The sequence below is a fragment of the Alosa sapidissima genome, chromosome 16, assembly GCF_018492685.1.
Source record: "Alosa sapidissima isolate fAloSap1 chromosome 16, fAloSap1.pri, whole genome shotgun sequence".
Classification (NCBI taxonomy): domain Eukaryota; kingdom Metazoa; phylum Chordata; class Actinopteri; order Clupeiformes; family Clupeidae; genus Alosa; species Alosa sapidissima.
The window spans coordinates 24,162,731-24,184,757 of NC_055972.1; the positions used below are offsets into that span (position 1 = coordinate 24,162,731).

General features: G+C 41.3%; 2 protein-coding genes across 5 annotated transcripts in view; one reads left to right on the forward strand and one right to left on the reverse strand.

Moving 5' to 3' along the window:
* The window catches only part of mcph1 (microcephalin 1), a 39,674-nt gene that overhangs the window by 8,806 nt on the left and 8,841 nt on the right, over nt 1-22,027 (reverse strand). For 3 of the 4 annotated variants that reach the window (XM_042065205.1, XM_042065204.1, XM_042065206.1), the window contains 4 exons: nt 21,262-21,359; nt 15,697-15,734; nt 15,268-15,430; nt 14,053-14,130 (listed from right to left, as the gene is read on the reverse strand). In XM_042065205.1, the coding sequence (XP_041921139.1) occupies nt 14,053-14,130; nt 15,268-15,430; nt 15,697-15,734; nt 21,262-21,359 (377 nt within the window). Of the gene's footprint in view, nt 1-14,052; nt 14,131-15,267; nt 15,431-15,696; nt 15,735-18,681; nt 18,840-21,261; nt 21,360-22,027 lie in introns of those variants that run through there. The other variant, XM_042065207.1, reaches the window with a different exon arrangement.
* On the forward strand, nt 284-13,403 carry angpt2a (angiopoietin 2a). Its single transcript, XM_042065208.1, has 9 exons — nt 284-957; nt 4,226-4,381; nt 5,634-5,755; nt 6,225-6,457; nt 6,995-7,122; nt 7,542-7,643; nt 9,169-9,335; nt 10,219-10,349; nt 11,909-13,403. The coding sequence occupies exons 1-9, from the start codon at nt 679-681 to the stop codon at nt 12,085-12,087; spliced, it is 1,497 nt and encodes a 498-aa protein (XP_041921142.1). The 5' UTR covers nt 284-678; the 3' UTR covers nt 12,088-13,403.

A 22,027-nucleotide genomic window follows, 5' to 3' on the forward strand; every position in this document is an offset into this window, starting at 1 on the left:
TACTTTACTCGCTAACGAATACACGCATGCACACACACATATTCAGTAACTCTTTCAGAAATTTAGCCATACACACACAGGAACCTCCACTCACTGATACACCCTCCACATGGTTTGATGCCACTCTAACTTGCTCGTACCCCCTCTCCCTCTCTCTCTGCACAGAGCCCTCCCATTCTGCTGCTCTAGGAGCTGCTCTCTATGTCGCTCTCTCTCCCCATTGCCACTGGTGTGGGAGGGGCCCCCGCCTCCACTCCCTCAACCCAGCCGATCACAGGACCGCTGCAGCTCAACTGGAAGCGCTGGGAGCATGAGGAGTGAGAGAGGACAGGAGCGCACACACACACACACAGCGTGTCTAGCACTTCGGGGAACCAGCCGGAATCACACTTTCTCTGTCTCTACTACTACTACTACTACACCCACCCCAGAGGTGTCCCCTCCTCCTTCTGCGTCTGAGGACCGTATAAATCAACCTGAGGGACAGTGAGAAGAGGACTCTGGGACTCTCAACTTTGGGAAATAGCCAAGGGAAAGAAGCATCACATCTCCCTCTGGGTGTGTGTGCGTGTGTGTTTCTGTGTATACAGGACTTGGATTTGCGACAGAACAAAATCAGACCTCAAGTTTGACAGATTTCTAGTGTGTGTTCTTTGATTGTGAATATTTCATGAGAAAATGCTCAATGCTGTTGGTGCAGTCATCTTGGGTTACTGCCTGACCCTGGGAATGGGCTACAGGACAACTTCAGATTCCAGTGGCAAAAGGCAGTTTCAGATCCAGAACGGGCCATGCAGCTACACGTTCCTGCTACCGGAACAGGACAACTGCCGGACAGCAGCTGGGGATGCAGAGACCAACCTGGTTCCGAATGATGACCCAGAGGAATATAAGGCCATCCAGAGACTGGAAGAACTGGAGGGCATTATGGAGAACAACACCCAGAGGCTTCTCATGGTAAGTAAGGTCCTTTCAGTCAGCCTCACAGACCCATGTCTTTCAGAGAAGAGAGGTGAAGTGGGGTCTCAGTGGGCAATGATACTGCTGCCAAAACTTGTCTCTACACGTTTTTTGAGAGGATGCTAAAATCAGTTGTAACCACGATTTTAACCTAGGATGAGTATCCTCACCTGTAGATCACCAAATACTTTAAACAAGGTTTGATATAGCAGTGTTATTAACTGTAACCAGTGCTCCAACTGAATAAGTTCTATGTGTCTTGGATACCAAATGGCTTTTGTAGTAGGCACTTGAATGTGTGGGGGGCTCAGAGATGTGACAATAACAAGTTGACAATGACCAGTTGCCACACCACGAGTGACTGAGAGCCAACAAAGTTTCCACTCCGGTGCCAAAAAATGGTGTTGTGCATTCAGCCTTTTTTCCCCTGCACCATGGAAGCGTAGGCAGCGTGAAAACATGGCAATATCACTCCTCGGGTCCTCCCCATTCTTCAGTGCTGAGTGTGATTAATGAATAGGGTTGCAGAGGTCTGACAGTCACATAGAGATCATATGGGCCCTTCCTTTGAGTCATCCTGATGTACTGACAGATCCAAGAAAGCTCTTATGCCAGAGCCTGTTCACCCAGAGCCTGAGCAGTGAGCTTTTTTTGTTTGTTCAATCAGACTTTTTATATAACAAAGGACTGAGTACTAAATGACTGCATGACATTTCTTTCTTCCTTTTTTGTTTAAAGATGGCTGGATTAGGTTACCCGCATGAAATGAACTTGGATAGAGAAGGGAAATCCACACTGACTATCCAGTTTGAAATCAAAACAAATAGTGCCTATAGATGATGGGATTTGGATCAGGTTTAAAATCATCATAGTGATTTACTGCTTACTTCATTGGTGACAGTGAATGCCTTTCGACTTCCATCACATTTTATCTGCATTTTGCACACACCATGATTTGACAAAGGTTCTGGTACAGGACCTTAGATAAATTACTCCTCGACCACAAGAGATGAGATGTAGCTCTGTTTAATTATTGATATATCTAAGCATCCTCTTTTGGTTTATTTGACTCTGATGGGATAGTGGCCAGAGAGGAAATTCTCCTGTGCGTCGTATTAATATTCTTCAGATTCAGAAAAAAATGTACATTGACTAAAATGTATAAGCGCTAATTAGCAAAAGCATCTCCAAAATGTATTAATAGATACTCTGGTAGATATATTGGGACAACTGGCAGGTGCAAATTCATATTGCACACTTTATCATACAGAACAGCATGTGGTGTCATGAGTTCAATGGGGACTCTCTGAAGGGCATGCTCGTCCTCTGACCTGGCTGTTCCTTTATTGCTGAAATTCAGCGCATACAAAAACAATGGCCATCAGCTAACAGATGTTTCTTACAAAAAACTCCCACCCTAAATCTTTTGACTGTTAGCGTATTCGATTTAGAAATAGCTGGTTGGGGAGGTTGTGGAGTCTTGTGGGTCTTTGTTGTCGTGCCAGTGTACGGCAATGTGTCAGTTTGTTGTCACGCGTTTGTGTAAACGGAGTGAACAAACAGCCCTTCCTTTTGGAGTCCTCCAGTGGGCCGGAGTGAAGTAAACAACTGATTAGATCATTAGCCATCAATGGAACGTCCTGCTCGCAGTTCCGATGGCACACTTTCCTCCCTCCACGTGCGTCGGTGCTCCTCGACACAAGACAAGATGGAAGCGTAGAGAGGAAGACAAACAAAATCAGCGCTGATTGCAGCCGAAGGGGTTTCTGATCACTATTTACTAGGAGGATATATGCTCCACATACTTGTGTTGTGTATCACTCCATGCCAGTCAGGAGCACACAACCACCCCCCCCCCCCCCCAAAGTAGAAGGGCACTCAGAGGAAGGTGGTGGGATTTTTCCTCATTCTCAAAATGTTTTTATAGAGGATGCAACTCAGCAGTCATCATTTCCATCCTGTTTGTTAAGGCCTCTTTGCCAGTCAGGAACTCAAGGCTCAGGAGAGAACATAATAACGGGGTCTTGGTAGTGTCGTCTTGACACCAATACCGTAATTTACCGAGGTTTATACATTGACTTTACAAAATTTCTTCAGCTATGAGGTTAATACATAGGGGCGGGCTATACATGGGAATGCATTTTTTTTCTTCATTCTTCTTCATGATTAAAGCACAATCTGATTCTGATTCATTGGGTTATTGGGAACGGCAGTTAATACACAGGTGCGGTTAATACATGGTTATTTTTAATATGATTTTTAATATCATTACCTGCTACTATTGTTTCAAATATGACCCTTATATCCATCTTAAGTGCTCAATGTAGAGCAGTTACAACTAAAGTCTCTCATGGTGCCATAATCAGATGACACAAAACTAAAGGTCTTTCTGTTATGGCGAGAAATGTTGATGTCTAATTCTCTACAAAAACATAGTTGCAACTCCCCACAATATTCACAGTGAATTCACAGTCAATCACCAATGTTGTTTACAACAAAACACATTTTTAAAATACCAAGACCACCTGCATTTCAGAGAGAAATCTGTTAGTTTACAATAAAATTAAATTATAACGACAGATTTGATCCTCTTCATCTGAGAAATGAGTCTGGAGTCCAGAGGTCCAAAGGTTAATGTTTGCACAGATGCTGCTGATAAATCGAAATCTGACTTCTAGGCAGAGTGTGCCATCAATCTATTTACTAAATAGCATGTGGATAGAACTCTAGGACAGTACTTTGTTTGTTGGGTAAATAAATATAAGCTTTTGAAACAACGAACAAGACAAAAAGTATGTTACGTTTAGATAATGCTGTTTGGGTAACACATGTTGAAAAACGAACGTACAGTAAAACTCAGAATAAAGGACCAGATCTATAAGTGCATCACCTTGTTATTTCAAATCACAATCTCTTAATTCTTCATGGTTACACACACCAAGTAAGCACTCCCACAATGCCAAAATACAGTTTCTCCATGAACTTGCTCAAGGGTTGAGTGTATCTGCAGTCATCCCCTTTCCCATGGGACTAATTCTGATTGTTGCATAGTCTTAAAAGGTGTACAAGTGCGTATTTCTATTCCCATAGGAAGTACTGGGTTACTGTTGTTTATGCAAAGTTTGTCACTAGATTCCTAAAATACACAGACACATTGCTATTGCCCTTTCAATTTCATGAACAAAAACTTCACTGAAAACAAATGTGATGTCATTCCTACTGCTACTTGTTTAACTCATACACAATCCCATTGTGTCTACTTCAGTTGGAGAACTACATCCAGGACAACATGAAACACGAGATTGCCCAGATACAACAGCATGCTGTGCAAAACCACACAGCAGCCATAATTGAGATTGGGACAAACCTGCTCAGTCAAACAGTGGAACAGACCCTGAAGCTGACGAATGTCGAGGCACGGGTAAGCTCCCATTATAACTTCACAGAACACCCTCATTACACTTGTTCCACAGAGTAGCTGATGTTTTACATGTTGTACAAAAACACAGCAGACATGCCGTCTTTTCTAAAGTGAATCAAAATGTTGCCATGTTAGAGTCCCCCAAAACACCCCATGAACAAACAAAGCCGCAATACTATTCGAGTCGGGGCATAGGTCACTGACCTGTTCAAACACATTACGCACCATTTCCTGTTATTAACATCATCATATTCCCACAGTGCGGCCATATCAATTTGTCACAACAACGAAAAAAAAAAATCTGCCCACTCCAACCCATCAACATTTCTCCCAGTGGAGCACCCATTTCTACACTGGATGTAAACATTTTGGTCACAAATTTTTGCTGAGTCTAGTTCCTCATATTGGAACGTGGAACGGAGACAAGAGAGGGGGTGGGGGGGTGTTGTCCCTTGACCTGAGCGTTCAATAACTCTCTCCGCATGTGAAGTCCCCCCTACTTGTTCACAGTAGCCCCCCGACATCCCCTGTCCCTTTCCATCAAAACTTTCCTTTATTCGAATTTGATTGTTCTGTTTTTTCCTGTAGTGAAAACAGGTTTTTCCACTCATTCAGGGATACAGCTCTGACTGTGCTCTTTGCTATATGGTAGCTGCTTAGAGGAAAGACATTTCATATTGCATCAGTCAGAACATAAAAGCATATATGAGACAAGGTCAATGTCCCTCTTCTTCTTTTAATGTAAATAATATCGTTGCTAAGGCCACTGACTACACACACAATGAAAACAATCCAACTAAAAATGTATTTGATGAAAAAGCAGGACCGTGTGCAATTTGGCTTTAAGTGTAGCTGATCCAAAAGGATTGCAGTGAACTGTGGAATTGTTTGTGAAACAGATTATACTAGAAAATACAAGCCAATGTCAGAAGTCTTTATATAATGGCGACTTGTCTTATTTTCATAAGCAAGCAACAACTTCATTTAATCATACCCAATCCCAAATTGAGAGATTACCCTCAAGGCAGTCTCTGATTCAGCGTTAGAACAAATACAAATGTGGAAAAATGAAGCCAAATCCCTAAAGATCACATAGTCTTCATTATGTAAGGTTGGGTCCTTGGTCAATGCCAAAAATGTGTCATTTCACAACATGTTTACCAATCTACATCTTTGAGAGGCTTGTTGGAATTAAAGCTAAATCTAATCTTACATATTTTCTGTGGGAAAAAAAAACTTTTTTCATCTTTAGGTTATAAATCAAACAACTCGACTTCAACTTCAACTTCATGAGAACTCTCTATCAACCAACAAACTGGAAAAACAACTCATCCTCCAAACGAACGAAATTAGCAAGCTGAATGAAAAGAACAGGTAAGATATCTTCCATTCTGTTTAGTGTTCATTCTGCCGTCCCGAAACTTGAGCCTTAAGAGTTGTTGTTTCAGGATAATCACAGCTACGCAGTTATAGCTTGATAAAATCTCAACTTTAAAGTGGTTTCCAAGGACCGTTCTGTTTGTCAACATGAAGTAGGGTGACTCGACTGATGCCCAAAGTGACTCACCCAGTGGCCTACAACCCTCTAAACACATTTCTTTCATGTACTAGAGATATTTCTAAAATTGCCATGTAAGCATCATATTGGCTCATACTGCCATGACACGGATGGAAATAGGGTCTGAAATTGACAGCAACATGTACTTATTATGCACACTATAATAAGACATTTAATATAAAGTATAACACATACATTTTTTCCCCTTTGCCCACACCGAATGCAAAAAGCACAATTCTTTGCACTGCTCAATGCCCACACTGTCCCCTTGCCCTTCCCTTGCAGCTTCCTGGAGAAGCGGGTAGAGGAGATGGAGGTTCAGCGGGTAGTGGAGCTGAAGGGTCTGCGGGAGGAGAAGGAGCAGCTGAAGCAGCTGGTCCAGCGGCAGACCAGCGTCATTCAGCAGCTGGAGCAACAGCTACTGCACGCCACCTCCAACAACTCCGCCATGCAGCAGCAGCAGCAGGAGCTGCTGGACACAGTCAACAACATCATTGACTCCATATCCACCTCCACCAGTGAGTTGTTGAGCCATGCTATGACAAGTTAAAGTAGCAATGGACCTTTTACACAGCAGACATTTTATATGGCAGGTATTAATGACATTATTTAAGGTTTGGATTCTGTTACACTTAAATTGTACAGAGATTCCAATTTCATTAAGGTATTTAGTAACACCTGTGCTTGCCTTACTATTTCATGTCAAAATGGCGGCTGTGAAAAAGGCAAATGCAAGACCTGCCAGGGAGAATGCTGAGGAGAGACTTAAGTCCTAAACTCTCCATTCCTTTCCTTACCTCCTTCTCTCTGCTCTGTTAAGCCCACTTCCCTACATTCTACTTGGCTTCCATGAAATATAAAGACACTCTTTCCATTTGGCCATTACATATTTGGGCAACATGAAAAGCACCTTAACTCCACAGCTTTTGTTGATCACATGTAGGTTATATGCCTATATGTATACTGTGACTCCTGCAAATATCTTCAAAGGCACATACCAGCAAGCGCCTATTTGTCTGCACAAGCCTAACGCTTTTACTTTCTTCTCTTTCCAGTGACTAGGTCTGCCATGATGCGAGATGCCCCGACAGTGTTTAGGGACTGTGCAGCAGTTTTTAAAGCCGGAAGCACAAAGAGTGGAGTCTATTCACTGAATCTCCCGAGCATGACACAGCCAATCAAGGTAGGAAAAACATTCATTCACACTGCACAAAGAACATAACAAAGAACTGGTTTAAAACAAGGGACAGAGACCCATATAAAAACTTAACGACAGGTTGCTAGTCTCGCCTTCAATCGAGAGCTGGCATGATGAAGGTGTAAAATGTCCATTTCCCAGCAGGGGTTTCCAATGCTTACAGATTAAGTAAGCGAAAAAGCCTCATCTTTAGTTAGTTTTGTGCATGCCTAGGCAAGGACAGCCATCTCCTTAGAAACTTTTCAAGGAAAAGTGGTTAGACTCCAGTGCAATTCGCCACCCTCATTGCAGACTGGCAAAAACAGAAACGGTTAATTCATTAGAGATCCTTCTCTGAACTGGATGAACAAAGTGCACAGAAAAATGTGTAATTTAGACTGTGTGTTCAATGTCTGTCCCCTTAGGCCTATTGTGACATGGAAACAGAGGGAGGTGGATGGACAGTTCTGCAGAGAAGGTTCGACGGTCATGTTGACTTTCACCGTACGTGGAAAGAGTACAAAATGGTAAGCGCCTTGGCAAGACATCTCACTCCATCTTATTGGAGCTGTGAAAATAACACTAAGTCCTATCTAGATATGTGGTTTCTAGACTGGCATTTCACATTTAAAGTAAATACCAAACTCAACCGTGTTTTTGAAGACTTTTCATCTTAACTAAAAAAAAAAACCCAGACATGACATGGGATATTGTACAATAGATTTACCACAGATGTTATAAGGTCAAGGTCAGGGTTATAAGGACTTTTTTTTTAATCTACTCACTAATTCTGCTGACATTTTGATGTTCAGCCCATCAAGGCAAAGAAAGAACATAATCCACCATGTAAAACAAAGACCCATCACCACCTTATTATTGAGTTACTCTCTCCCTCTAAAGGGTTTTGGGGATGTCTCAGGAGAACACTGACCCATCACCACCTTATTATTGAGTTACTCTCTCCCTCTAAAGGGTTTTGGGGATGTCTCAGGAGAACACTGACCCATCACCACCTTATTATTGAGTTACTCTTTCCCTCTAAAGGGTTTTGGGGATGTCTCAGGAGAACACTGACCCATCACCACCTTATTATTGAGTTACTCTTTCCCTCTAAAGGGTTTTGGGGATGTCTCAGGAGAACACTGACCCATCACCACCTTATTATTGAGTTACTCTCTCCCTCTAAAGGGTTTTGGGGATGTCTCAGGAGAACACTGACCCATCACCACCTTATTATTGAGTTACTCTCTCCCTCTAAAGGGTTTTGGGGATGTCTCAGGAGAACACTGACCCATCACCACCTTATTATTGAGTTACTCTTTCCCTCTAAAGGGTTTTGGGGATGTCTCAGGAGAACACTGACCCATCACCACCTTATTATTGAGTTACTCTTTCCCTCTAAAGGGTTTTGGGGATGTCTCAGGAGAACACTGACCCATCACCACCTTATTATTGAGTTACTCTCTCCCTCTAAAGGGTTTTGGGGATGTCTCAGGAGAACACTGACCCATCACCACCTTATTATTGAGTTACTCTTTCCCTCTAAAGGGTTTTGGGGATGTCTCAGGAGAACACTGACCCATCACCACCTTATTATTGAGTTACTCTCTCCCTCTAAAGGGTTTTGGGGATGTCTCAGGAGAACACTGACCCATCACCACCTTATTATTGAGTTACTCTCTCCCTCTAAAGGGTTTTGGGGATGTCTCAGGAGAACACTGACCCATCACCACCTTATTATTGAGTTACTCTTTCCCTCTAAAGGGTTTTGGGGATGTCTCAGGAGAACACTGACCCATCACCACCTTATTATTGAGTTACTCTTTCCCTCTAAAGGGTTTTGGGGATGTCTCAGGAGAACACTGACCCATCACCACCTTATTATTGAGTTACTCTCTCCCTCTAAAGGGTTTTGGGGATGTCTCAGGAGAACACTGACCCATCACCACCTTATTATTGAGTTACTCTTTCCCTCTAAAGGGTTTTGGGGATGTCTCAGGAGAACACTGACCCATCACCACCTTATTATTGAGTTACTCTCTCCCTCTAAAGGGTTTTGGGGATGTCTCAGGAGAACACTGGCTGGGGAACGAGTTCACCTCTCAGATGACATCGGATCAGACGTACGTCCTAAGAATCGAACTGCAGGACTGGGAGGGAAACTCAGGATACTCGCTATATGATGAATTTTCCCTTGCTGATGAATCACAAAATTACAGGTAAAGCACCTGCAATCTACTTACACAAGCAACCAAACAACACTATGTAACAATTAAGACCAATTGTTCAATTAAACTCTACAAAAAGGGATAGTACAGTAAAAAAGGCACACAAACAGGCTTTTATATCTGTCATAAAAGCACATGGCCATTAACTATGGCAAGAAAAACATAGCTGAAAAGAAAACCTAATAATCTAGGCACGTCATGCGCTTACGATTCCAAACCAAACATTCCAACATGTTGATATTTTGGAGATGATATTGCTCTGCTCGGCCCTGATATAACATCACAATCTCATTTTATGGATGAATAACACAGATTGCAACTGGACATCATCATAAAAGACCACCCCTTCCTATATCACTGCCCGTTTCTAACCTTTCATCATGCACTTCATAACCAATTAAATACATAATTTAACTAATTCCACTTTAGTTCCTTATAACACTGACCGATCACTATTACCATGACTGAAAAAAATCACTGTGAGAATACAATGGCTGCTTAACCCCGGTTAAACACAGACATACACAGTGTTTAAAAAGACTTTTAGCGTGAACCTTCCTCACTCACTTCTTTGAACTTGGCACTTCTTTGCACATTGGCCTGTAACGAAAGAGGAAATGACCGCCATCCTCTCTGGTCTTTACAATGGCAGAACAAGAATAAGGGTGACACAATTCACCAAAATAAATCCATTTCTAAGTTATCACAACAACATGAAAGAATCAAGTTTCCATGATCAAAATGTTGCATTTGCACACCAGCTTCATACTTTACACCATAGCAGTTTTAGTTAAGTGTGCTCTGGTCTGTGTTCTGCAACAGCAATCATGGGCTTCCTCCTCACATTGTACTTGCTGCATTTTCAATTACACAGGATACACCTTAAGGGCTACAGTGGAAGTGCAGGCAAAATCAGTAGCCTTGGCCAGCCAGGAAGTGACTTCAGCGCAAAGGATGCGGACAATGACAAATGTGTGTGCAAGTGCTCACAGCTGACCTCAGGAGGTAAGAACAGGTTCATTTCAATTACTGATCTATTCCCTGATGCTCCATGATTAAAACATGGGATGCAATTTCATTCAATCGGTCATTATTCATCCCACCTCAGTGAAGCTTTCAGGGCTTTGACACACAAACCTAGTGAAGGCTGACAGTTTTATTTCAACAGCTCACATCTGCACATATGTCCATGCTTTACCCGCACCTGTTTGAAAGTTGCCAATGCCTGAAAACAGCATTACCTGTGAACATAGGCACATCCAAAAAAATCTGCAGTTATGTGGGTCTACAGCGGTGCCACATGTAATAAGAAAAAAAGTCAGGTGACTGCAGACCCTTGTTCCCATCTCACAATAAAACGAAATTCCAGCATGTCTATTTGAAAATGTATAGTAAATCAGTTCAGTAGCTTTTCAGTTATATGAGTGGGCAGAGAGGTTCTTCATGTGGCAGACTATAAACTACTGTTGACATTCAGCCACCTATGCTCTCTGGAGGCCTATGAACTATAATATGAGAACCTCTGATGAAGGGGTTGAATCTACCTTCTGGGGGTTTTCTTTCTAGCAATATTTAGTTGAAGAGAGACCATCTTCAAAGAGCCATTTTTTTACAATAAATGTCTCTCTGGTGGCTACAATACCTTGAACCTTTGTAATATATACTTCGATGTATGTAGACCCTCCACACTGGATCTCTTAACATCCATTTTTTAGAACCCACTGTAAACCTTTTTCCCCAAGTGTGTATTTACAAATGACTGTAGCATGCTTGCCACATTTTGCCCTCAGAGTAGGACAACTTCAGATTTCCTTAGCTCCCGCTCCAAAAATTTTAACACAGCACTTGGCACTGCCCCCAGAAACTCACGCAAGTTGAAAGGCGCCTTGCGATTTTTTTTCTAGCTGGGTCAGGACTCTTGAGAAAAATTAGCTCAGAGTTAATCACTGATCAGCTCATTTGGGAATTTGGCCCCTGTGAGGCCTGACATTAATAGTCTGGGAACTCGAGCATTTTTTTCCTCTCGCTCCTTGCTCGCAAAATCTCGAGTGCTGGTCCTCCTCTCTACCCTGAAATTCTCTGGCTTCTTTTCGTTCCTCTCGTCTTTTGTGGGCTGTTCTTATGTTAGGGGTGTCACCCATGAAGGAATCCTTGCACCTATGGGAATTGCAGAGAACGACCTTCAGTTGGGTTATGCTAACGCGATGGGTTTTGGAGGGGGAAGAAAGAGGGAGGAAGAGGAGGAGAAGGAGGAAGAGGAGGAGGGTGAGAAGAACCAGCTTTGCTCCATCATGGCCGCCCCAAACCCTTCTCCTTGAACACAGCACAGGCTGTGATCTTCCCATATGAATTCTTCTCCTTGTTTTGTCAGCATTATGCTAATGTGAAACATATCTTTGTGACACAAGGAAATGTCAAAGCTTGTGGATAGCCTGTCTAGACAAGCTGATGTATTCTGCGGAGAACAAACCAAACGTTTATGTTTGAGGATCAGCCATGTGCCCTGCTTGCAAACTCATTTTCTGTTTGTTCTAATAAACTCTAATTATATCTCCTGTGTATAGGTTGGTGGTTTGACGCCTGCGGTCCCTCGAACCTCAATGGCATATACTACCAACAAGGCCAGAACACCAATCGTTTCAATGGAATCAAATGGTACTACTGGAAAGGTTCAGGATATTCACTGAAGGCCACAACAATGATGATCCGTCCTGCAGACTTCGAACATGCTCCTCTTAAGTGAATTTTCAAGGAACTGGGGAACTGGGCCTAGCACAGAAGCACATTTTCAACAAGTTTTTGAGAATTACCCAAGTGATCCAAGTGTTTGAAAGGAGTAAATGTGAGTATCTTTTCAAAGAGAGAAGATATAAAGAGAACTGCCAAGATATATGGATCATAGGCAACTAAAGCACTTGGTGGACGGTTTTCTAGAGTAAAGGAGTCGTTCCTACCATTCCATTCCTTGATGAATTTACATTTACATTAGCATTCTGGCAGGGCCCATAGTGTCTTTGTAATTCAATGTGCCATCAAAAAAAAAAAAAAGCCAGTTGATTCCATTAACCAAGCGATGATAAAAAAAAAAAAAAAAAAAAAAAAAGTATCATTACAGACAAACACAGACTCATTAGGGTCAATGCTCATTCTTTTGGAACTATTATATTTATTTCATTAGAGTACATTGTAAATATTTTGTTTTCCTGTGTTTTATGAGGTTTTACTGAAAAACAACTATGGTACAGAGACTAAAACCTCAAGCAGATTGTAGTATAGATTTAAAATTGCACAGTGATCATCAAGGCCCTTGGTCCTTGTTAACAACAAATGTTTTGTGGCACAAAGCTTCTGCCCTTATGTATTGAACATATTAATTTAGCATGACACGTCTTGCTCGCACAATGTTATATACAAACTTTTTTGTGAACTGTTTGCAACTGGTAAGCTATCGTTACAACACTGATGCTGTTGATAGCCTTCATTAAATTGTGCACATGATCTTGCAAATAAAGCCAAGACATTCCAACAAGAACATTTCAAATTACACTATACATTTGGAGCTTTTCATAGGGCACACTGTTATGAAAGTAGCATGTTATGTTATGTTGTGATTGATCTGGTTCAAAAACAGCTTTCTTTCCTCTTCACAGACATAACTTTCTTCATGTAGAGAATATGTTCTGTGATAGAACTTTTTTATGAGGTCAAGTTTTTACAACATATAGAAGTAACTTATTTTTTATTTTTGGAATAAATAACTGTTACTGTTAACTTATTGTTCACATTTATCCTTTTTCCTCCTCTCCTTATTTTTTTTTGTGTATTATTACGTTTTTTTTTTTACATTTGAAGTTACCGGAGATTGGATGAAACTTGTGTAATTGTACCATGATTTTGTCCATTTTTCATATGGAAACAGTTTACATACAATCTACAAAATATATTTTATTGTTATACTTCGAAAAAGATGTTTTGTCATATTCTTTTGTCAAGAGACGTGTTGTAAGCAAAAAAAAAGCAACAATAAACTATCCATCTATGATGGGTGACTTCTTATGAGCCCCTTGTTTTAACTGATGTCAACTGTGCTCAACCAAAAGCATAGAGGTTTGTGAAGCTACAAATAATTGAATACACCAGAGTGGCTACTTCAGGAACACTAGTGGCGTACAGGTCACATTATTTTGATATCCTCAGGATGTTTAGTAATGTCGGAATTTCGGAAATTACCAATGGGTATTTGAAATGTACATTTTTGCTGACATCCTAGCAGCCTCTTTTAGTCTCTTGACGGCCAACGGTGTGGGTTTAACGTCAGACTTACAAACAAGCTCTTTCAAAAGGAAGCCTAGATGAAAACAACACTCAATCAACCTCCCGGAGTTGGGTACAGGACTGCGGTGGGGCAGGAGTAAAGGAAGACAGGAAGGAACAATTTCCACATTTAACACAGGATGCAACACATATTTAAAAAAGCCAGGGGACTCTGTGGATGACAATAATTGTGGCAGCTTCCAGTCTGGCCTGCCACCGTACCAACAGCCCCCCACACACACCACTATCGACCCCCAGTATGCAACAAAGTATTTCTGGCCTGGCTGCTCACGCTAATCTCTCTGAGGAGGTTATGCAAGTTTACAAGTTCCTTCTGTGCACTCGGGCACACCAACAGGGCACACAAGAGTGAGTGAGTGAGAGAAATACTTACAGGCGCCGCAGGAAAGTCGTCAGACATCTCATAAGGCTCCTCAGGAATCCACTGTCTGTGCTCTAAGCACCACAGAATCTAGCAAGTGAGAGGGAAAAAAAAGGGATCTATGCATGAAGTATTCAGCATATGAGATGGTCCACTCCAAAAAGACAAATACATCTATGCACTTGATGCAATCAGCGCAATCAAACCGCACCGTGTAGTACAAATTGAGCTGCCAGGACCTTAAGTACATTGCATCTGCTTCTGCATGTTGTATAAATGCATAGTAAAGCACAGACTTACTGTACACAGAAATGCACTTACATACAGTACATATAAAACATTTGCACAACATTTCCATACAGTACAGTGAAAGAACATTCTTATTGCCAACATGCAGAGTTCCTTGGAAGTGAGCATTCTATTACTGGCAGGCTACACCAGGTACGTAACTGAAGCAGTTTGTTTGCGGAGTGTATGCTGCAAACGTTAGCTTCAACTATAATCAATGGACGTGAGAGCGCTGCGTACTTTTGAAAAAAAAAAATAGTCTTATAAAACTATTTTTATGCTCTGTGAACGGAACACTTCAGTAACGTGCCTGTTGTGGCCTGCCTGTTGGGGTCACGCTCTACTTTAATATTCTAAAGTGGAGGGTGATACCACTGCGCTGCTATGCCTTCAATGTCTTTATACAACTTGAGTATGCTGCTGTTAGCACAACATGTATTATGACAGGGCTATCTTGAGGGTCTGCCAGGAGCGGACAGACTACAAAGACATGATTTATGATACACCGTCTTGCTACAGAGTATTTGGAATATGTGTAAGAATTGTATTAAAGATTTTTGAGATTGTGACGTCAGACATATGGTTAGTGGCACTACATAAATAGCTATCGATACATGACAGATGGTTCCCTTATTATAAATTGGCACAAGTTACCATGGTGGCTTATGCACTGTCGCTTTATGTTATGATGTGGATTATGTAAAGCTTAGGGGGAAGGGGGAAACTGGGGGACTGCTGCCAGTGTGTAAATGTGATACTTCTACTAGTGAATTCTGAATATTTTACAAAGTGAGGTTACTTTATTTTTTGAATTATAATTTTAAATATAACATCCTAGAGAGGATGTCCATAGGGATATGGGCATCTTCCTACATCCCTACAGACATGGAAATGAAACCAGAAGACCTATAAACAAATACAAACATGCAAAGAACTTACCCACTCATAGGAGAGGATCCAACACCCTCGGGCAATGCCTAGTAGGACATTGAGGGTGCGACGTGGGCTGCCCGCTACCACGTGGGTTGTGCTCTCACACACTGTGTCTACCACTGAGAACCCACCCAGGGTCTTCACAACCTGAAGCACGGTCTGCTGCTTTCTGACACACACACACACACACACACACACAGACATGGATGCATACAAGCATACAAACACACACACACACACACAAACAAACAATTCAAGGCCAGATTCAAAGGGAGAGAACTAGATATTCACTATGGAGGAACTTGATTTACCAGAAGTAATTGATAAGGGATTTTAAATTATACCCAATTTAATTTCAAAAGCGTGATCTTGAACCTAAGGCAAATGACACAAAGCACCTTGCCCTTTGCAAAGGCTAGTGAATAGGCTACTTACTCTGTAGGCATGCTTGTCATGACTAGAGTTCTTTTTATCTGTAAATAAAGGAGAAAAAAAACATTAATCTAGCCATTTTACCAAAAGCAGCCGTAAAAGCACCAAGATGGCTTACTTCAGCATGCTTTCAGCTCATTTAAAAGAAGGCCTCTCATATTGTGTTGTGCATACAGTATGTTGTGCTCTGGCAGTGACAAAGGGGGAAACAAGCACTAGTAAACAACGCCCCGCTGCATGGATATTGCCTGGGCACTCGCACAAGAAACACATGCCGGATATATCTGCATATTTGGTGACCAGAGAGGAAATGAAACTCCAAGGCCATGGACACGGAAAAGCAGTTAGGGAGCACTGTTTAAATCAAATGGCAGTTTTGTGTGTGTGTGTCAGTACATGTGTGTGGGGGGCCTTCGTTTTATCCATCCCATGTACCTTGGCCTCAGTACAGCAGGGCCCGGAGCACAAACACCTGAGTGGCGGTCACATGGGCCAGTTCCTCTCTGCTCCCCCAACAGGAAGTGAGGGCGTCAGGCAAGGCTACCAGAACAGTGCATACCGCCCCCCAACCACCACACACACACACGTTTAGGGTCTCAGAGACGCACATTGTGTTATCAACCAGGTGTGTATTGGCTCCTTATGCAGCTAATTTGGGGTGTTAAAACACATGATCATATCATAATCAGTCAGTGCAGTTAAATAAATAGAAAAATAAATAGAAGTTAAATAACAAGGGTGCCTGGTCAAAGTGTTATGGTACGGCATGTATAAAGATTTTGATAACTCTGGTATTTTTTGTACAGGTAGTGTTAATATTCAATTCTGTGCCGGTTTAGCTTTTCCACTGTGTAATTTAGGAACTAACACTTGAAGCAACACCAAAGAGTTTTTTGTACCTTAAAATAATGTTTCCAAAATCGTTTCACAAAATCGTGGTTCATCTACTTGTAACAGGGTGAACGGCACTTCTGCATTCGCTTTGCGGCCCTCTATCGGCTATAACCGCACTATGTAAGTTTGCCAGATCGGGTAGCGGGTCTGTAGTTCAATGGAATGAGACATAAGAAACTACAAATTTGACTTGCATCTGATGTCGCAATACATCGTACTTTCATAAATCGTGCAACATATTCTACTTTGTCTGTGGACATCGTTATTTGCAAAGTGTGTATGCGACAGAGGGAAAGTTCTTTGGTGTTGCTTTAAAAGAAAATAATCAAACCAACCAAAGAAAGTGTCATGTTCCTATTAATTCATTGCTTTTGTTAAAAAATAAATAATAATAATAAAAAAAAAAAAAAAAAAAACAGTACACAAACTGCATTAAAATGTCAACCTGTTTACAAAGGTAACGATCACAGATGTGCTGTTGAAAATTATAGTATTGTGATCCTACAAGCATAGCAGTACAGGGGCCTATTCCAGAAAGTGGGTTTTGTTAAAAATCTAAGTTTGTTAACCCTTAGAAGAGGGAAACTCTGGGCTTCCAGTACCAGTAAGAAACTTAACTCAATCCACAGTAACTGACTGTGTACATAACTTGTTTCTTAAACAAATGAAGTGTTTCTCATATCTCCTCCTTCCTACTGAGCAGTTATTGGACATATTTGTTTTGCATAGCCTTTGCCCAGGGAGGATTTTGGAATCCTGAATATTTACCTCAAATCAAACGTTATCATTTTAAAATTAAAAAATACATTTATTCAGTGGCCATATAGGTCACCACTTTTTTTTACCTTTAGGCTAAGCTAATAGCCCATTAAAAGTTATTTGAAATTAATCTACTGTATTAAACTGGCTGGTGCAGCAAAATACTACATTTAAAAATAGTAGGCCAATCTTAGTAGGCTTCGGTTTGTGCCGTAAAAATGAGGGGTTTTAGTCATTTTTAAGTCACTGGCCACCAAATATAGTGCTTATAAAACAATTAACAGCACAATCATTTTTATAGCACAAACAAATTTAATAATTTTCTGATGACTTGCAACCACCATTAGAGTTTCACGTAACTCTCTGACTGTGCTGCATTTTCTTTCCAAAACAGTGCACACTGTACTCATAGGGATAACTTCTTAAATGGAGTGACGCAGGAAGTGGGGTAAGATTTCGAACCATTTGCCATGGTGACTCATGGTAATTTCTGAACCTCTTTGATGATGGCTTTTCATAGTCATCAAATCTCAGAGTTTCCTATCTCAGGGTTAATCAACTCAGAGATTAGGAGTTAGACAGTTAGACAGAGTTTGTTAAATCTCCTTTCTGGAATAGCCCCCTGATTTCATTTTATTATTTGTTGACCTGTTTCACAATGACTGGGTGCCTACTAAATACAGACATGCACTCAAGCAATATGCATTAAGAGAGTAATTTCACAATGACACTAATTTTACAATTCATTTGACATTTCTAGGCCTCCATTCGGGGTCAATGACAGTCACCTTGCCCCATTTAAATTGAATTTAAAAAAAATGTAGCTCTACATTTTCCGCCCAGCGAAAATGTATGAGACTTATTTTAATCAGCTTAACTATAAAACACTGATGACAGCAGCCACCCCCATTTCAAATATACATGGACTCTACAATCACAATCCAGCCTTTAGCTAAGCGTGCACATGCTTAAGCGTGCAAATGTCATTTCTGAACAAAAAAAGGCACCTCAGGTGAAACCCAAGCTTCAATTATCTTCATTATTCATCATCCATCTGTTTACAACACAGAAACTGGCATCAATCAGCACAGCCGTCCGCCTGGGCCAGATGATGGTATAATCTCTGTTTATCCTATGGCTGGACAAAACTCTGCAGATTGCATGTCTCACAGTGAGGAATGCTTCTTTTTTTTGTCTGAGAAGCTAGTGGCGTGCCGAAGCAATAACTAATATTTTCAGGTGTGGCCCCAAACTGGTTTGCCCTCGGTTATTACCATCTCAATACTCTTGCTTGTGATTTCCTACTTCCAAAAACAAGAGGCAAAAACTGAAAATGGAGATTAGTTTTATTTATTTTTTCCCCCCTTTTTGCTGTTCAAGTTTCCGTTATTCCTTTGTCTCTTTGATAAGAACTCTGTCCGCTAGTTCTTAGAAGTCCTCTTCAAGAGCCTTAAATGGAGGATGTTTTTCTCCTGGATTACAGAGGACAGCTTCTGGCAGTGGGACAAAAAGAGGCCGGGTAAAAAAAAGCTGCGGCGCGTCCAGAGCGAGCCACCAACACAAAGCCTTGGTGTGAACTGTGGTTGCAGCTTGTTTCCAATGCGCCCTGCACAAATGAAGGAAATTCTTTGGTGTATGACACAAGGCCTTTCAGTCCACAGCGTGCAAGTTGTCCGATATGACTCAAGTCACTATTCATGCAGAGAAAAGGGAGTCCTAGATCCATTCTCAGGCTCTTTCCGTAGTGGCGGGGCCAACCCGGGTTATGCCCAGCCTATTAAAAGCACGACTCACCTTGCAGAGAAAAATTAGACTGATGATCATTAGGATAAGAAAGAAAGAAAAGAAAAAAAAAAAAAAAAAAATCACCAGCTCATATGATTGAAAGTCAAGGGCTTGTTAGTGCTTTGTATGAGTGATCATAATTAGCAGTCATTAAAAACAGACTGAACTCAAACAATAGTTCAAGACTTGTTTACCCCACAGGCAATTATGCAATTGTACTCCTTGACTTCAGGGGAAGCAACGCTCACAAATGTCTTTTTTTTTTTTTTAAACGTATGCCAACATGTCAAAATCAATCACACAACTGTGGTCTATAGTGAACTCTGAAAGATATGAGTTGCTTTAGTCACCAAGAATACCACAAAACAAATGTCAAACATTGGCACACTTGATCCTCAATGGATCTTTTTCTGACTTCACATTCTGTCTGTGGGTACCCGATCCATGCCGCTTGCCGTTCTGCGCATGCTCAGATGATAATCCTGTTTTACACATCCGATTTAGCCCTACTACTAATAATAAGACTCCAAATGAACAAGATGTTTAAGACCAAGATGTTGTGGTGTAGGGTTATTTTAACAGAAAAAGGAAGTGACTGAATGGTAAATTGGGCAATTTTATGATCATAGATAGGCCTTTCAGGTCTTTTATTACAGCGCCGTGTTGGTGAGAAAAACAGCCTGTGAGAATAGGCTACTTGCTTATGTTCTGTTTACTCTTGTACAAAGAATAACACACAAATGCTACAAGTGTTGCGGGTTGGATCGTTAGTCAGTACTTAATTGATGAAGTCGATGTGAACAGCATAACTCAATGCAAAGACATTCCCGTTTGACTTCTAATATCTATGTTCCGCTTGACCGTCAAGTGATTTAATGCATGCATGGTAGAGATCGGGCAGAGAAATCAATGCTTCCTGGTGGAGCACTTACAAGCATGCACAGAATCGGGCAGGGGGCACAAATTGGGTATACACACTGCCATATGCTCTGCATTTCCAAACCAAGACCAGTATAGTATAGTAAGTATCTCTTTTGATCCCATGAGGGGAAATTTGGTCTCTGCATTTATCCCAATCCGTGAATTAGTGAAACACACTCAGCACACAGTGAAGTGAAGCACACACTAATCCCGGCGCAGTGAGCTGCCTGCAACAACAGCGGCACTCGGGGAGCAGTGAGGGGTTAGGTGCCTTGCTCAAGGGCACTTCAGCCGTGCCTACTGGTCGGGGTTCGAACCGGCAACCCTCCAGTTACAAGTCTGAAGCGCTAACCAGAAGGCCACGGCTGCCCCATGACTTTTCTGAACATGTTTTACGTTCCACAATCAGATCCCAAAAGGCATGAGGAACCATATAATCCTCATTAGAAGGGACTCCACCCTCTTCAGCCCGTTCTTCCAAGACTTTATCGCACCTTCAATCGGGCGGGATCGTGAGGTCATCAGAACCTGTTCCCTTTGATAAAAAAAGGTTACAGTGTTTCTTTGCCCTTTCTTCCTGCTTTGTTTCGCTTTTTTGCTCACAATGAGACCCAACAAGGGAGGGACGGGGTGGGGAACATCTCTCAAATCTGCACGGAGTGATCTCAAAACACACGTCACACTTGTTCATCCAACAGACTGAATCGAAGGTGATGTAGTTCACATGGAAAAAATTATAACAGCAGTTCTACAGGAGATGAAAGAGCCCCCGGTTTCATATTGTAAAGAGACGCCAGTTTTGTCAAGGCTGAAGTAGCATAAATAAGCAGCATGCCAGGTGCACGGCTCAGACAAGTGGCAAAATACAGGAAGCGAAGAATGCTCAGTGTCGAAAAGTGCTTCAGAAAGCCAACTGCAGCACCGTCTCAGCGCCATGCTACCCTGCTACATGGAAGTGCATGACCAAAACAAAACAGCTTCTTTACAGTTCAAGCTACAGCGGCACACCCACCTTTTTTCAGATTTCCTTCCCCCCAGACGTATTCAGTAAAAATTACCCCAATTCTTTTTAGTCTAGACAGACCGAAAATCAACATCAGTCACAGTGAAATTGCTCAGAAGGTCCTCCAGAAATTAAATGATACATGAAACAAGTGATGGACTTCTATGACTAACCTAAGTAAACTAATATGTAAAGAATTACTGTACCTGTACATTTCTGTTTTTTTCACCCCCTTGACAGCTAAACATTTCCGTACTTCTGTCACTGAGACCATCAGCTGCATATTTAATGCCTTCGCCTAAAGCTGAAAATATACAAACAGCAGAAAAGGAAGGAAAAAGTTCAGTTAAGGCGGGCAAAAAGCAGTATCAGAGCACAGGTGCATTCTACTCAGCTGAGACAAACACATTCAAGCGTGCTTGTGTGTGTGACGCATGTTTGTGTGTAGTCAACACCCCAAGAACCAAACAAAGCAAGGCTGAGAGAAAATAACTGCAATTGGAAAATGTTAGTTGAATAGTTTTGAATTGTATTTATTACCAACATGTCCTATGTGTGATCCCCCCACCCCCCCCCCCCCAATGATGGAATACAACAACAGAATGAACCAATGGCCATAAGACTTAATTAATTACAGCCATTTAACTGAACATCAATGATTGTCAATACTATAGAATTGACTATATATAGAATCTACTTACTGGACACTTGATAATGTACAGGATGTATTCAGTGGAAAGACTTAAAGTTATAGTTCACATATTATTTGTTAAACAAATTCACAGCAAGTTATGTAGCACTTCATCATTGACCATAGAATATACTTAATATATCTTCTTCAATACCCATTCCAAATACCAATGTGTTAAGTTACTCTTATGAAAGGTGGCGACAACATATTTAATTAACAGTTTACTACATTAACTACGACTAACAACTACAACTTGGAATAAAAAAAAAAACAAAGTAAAC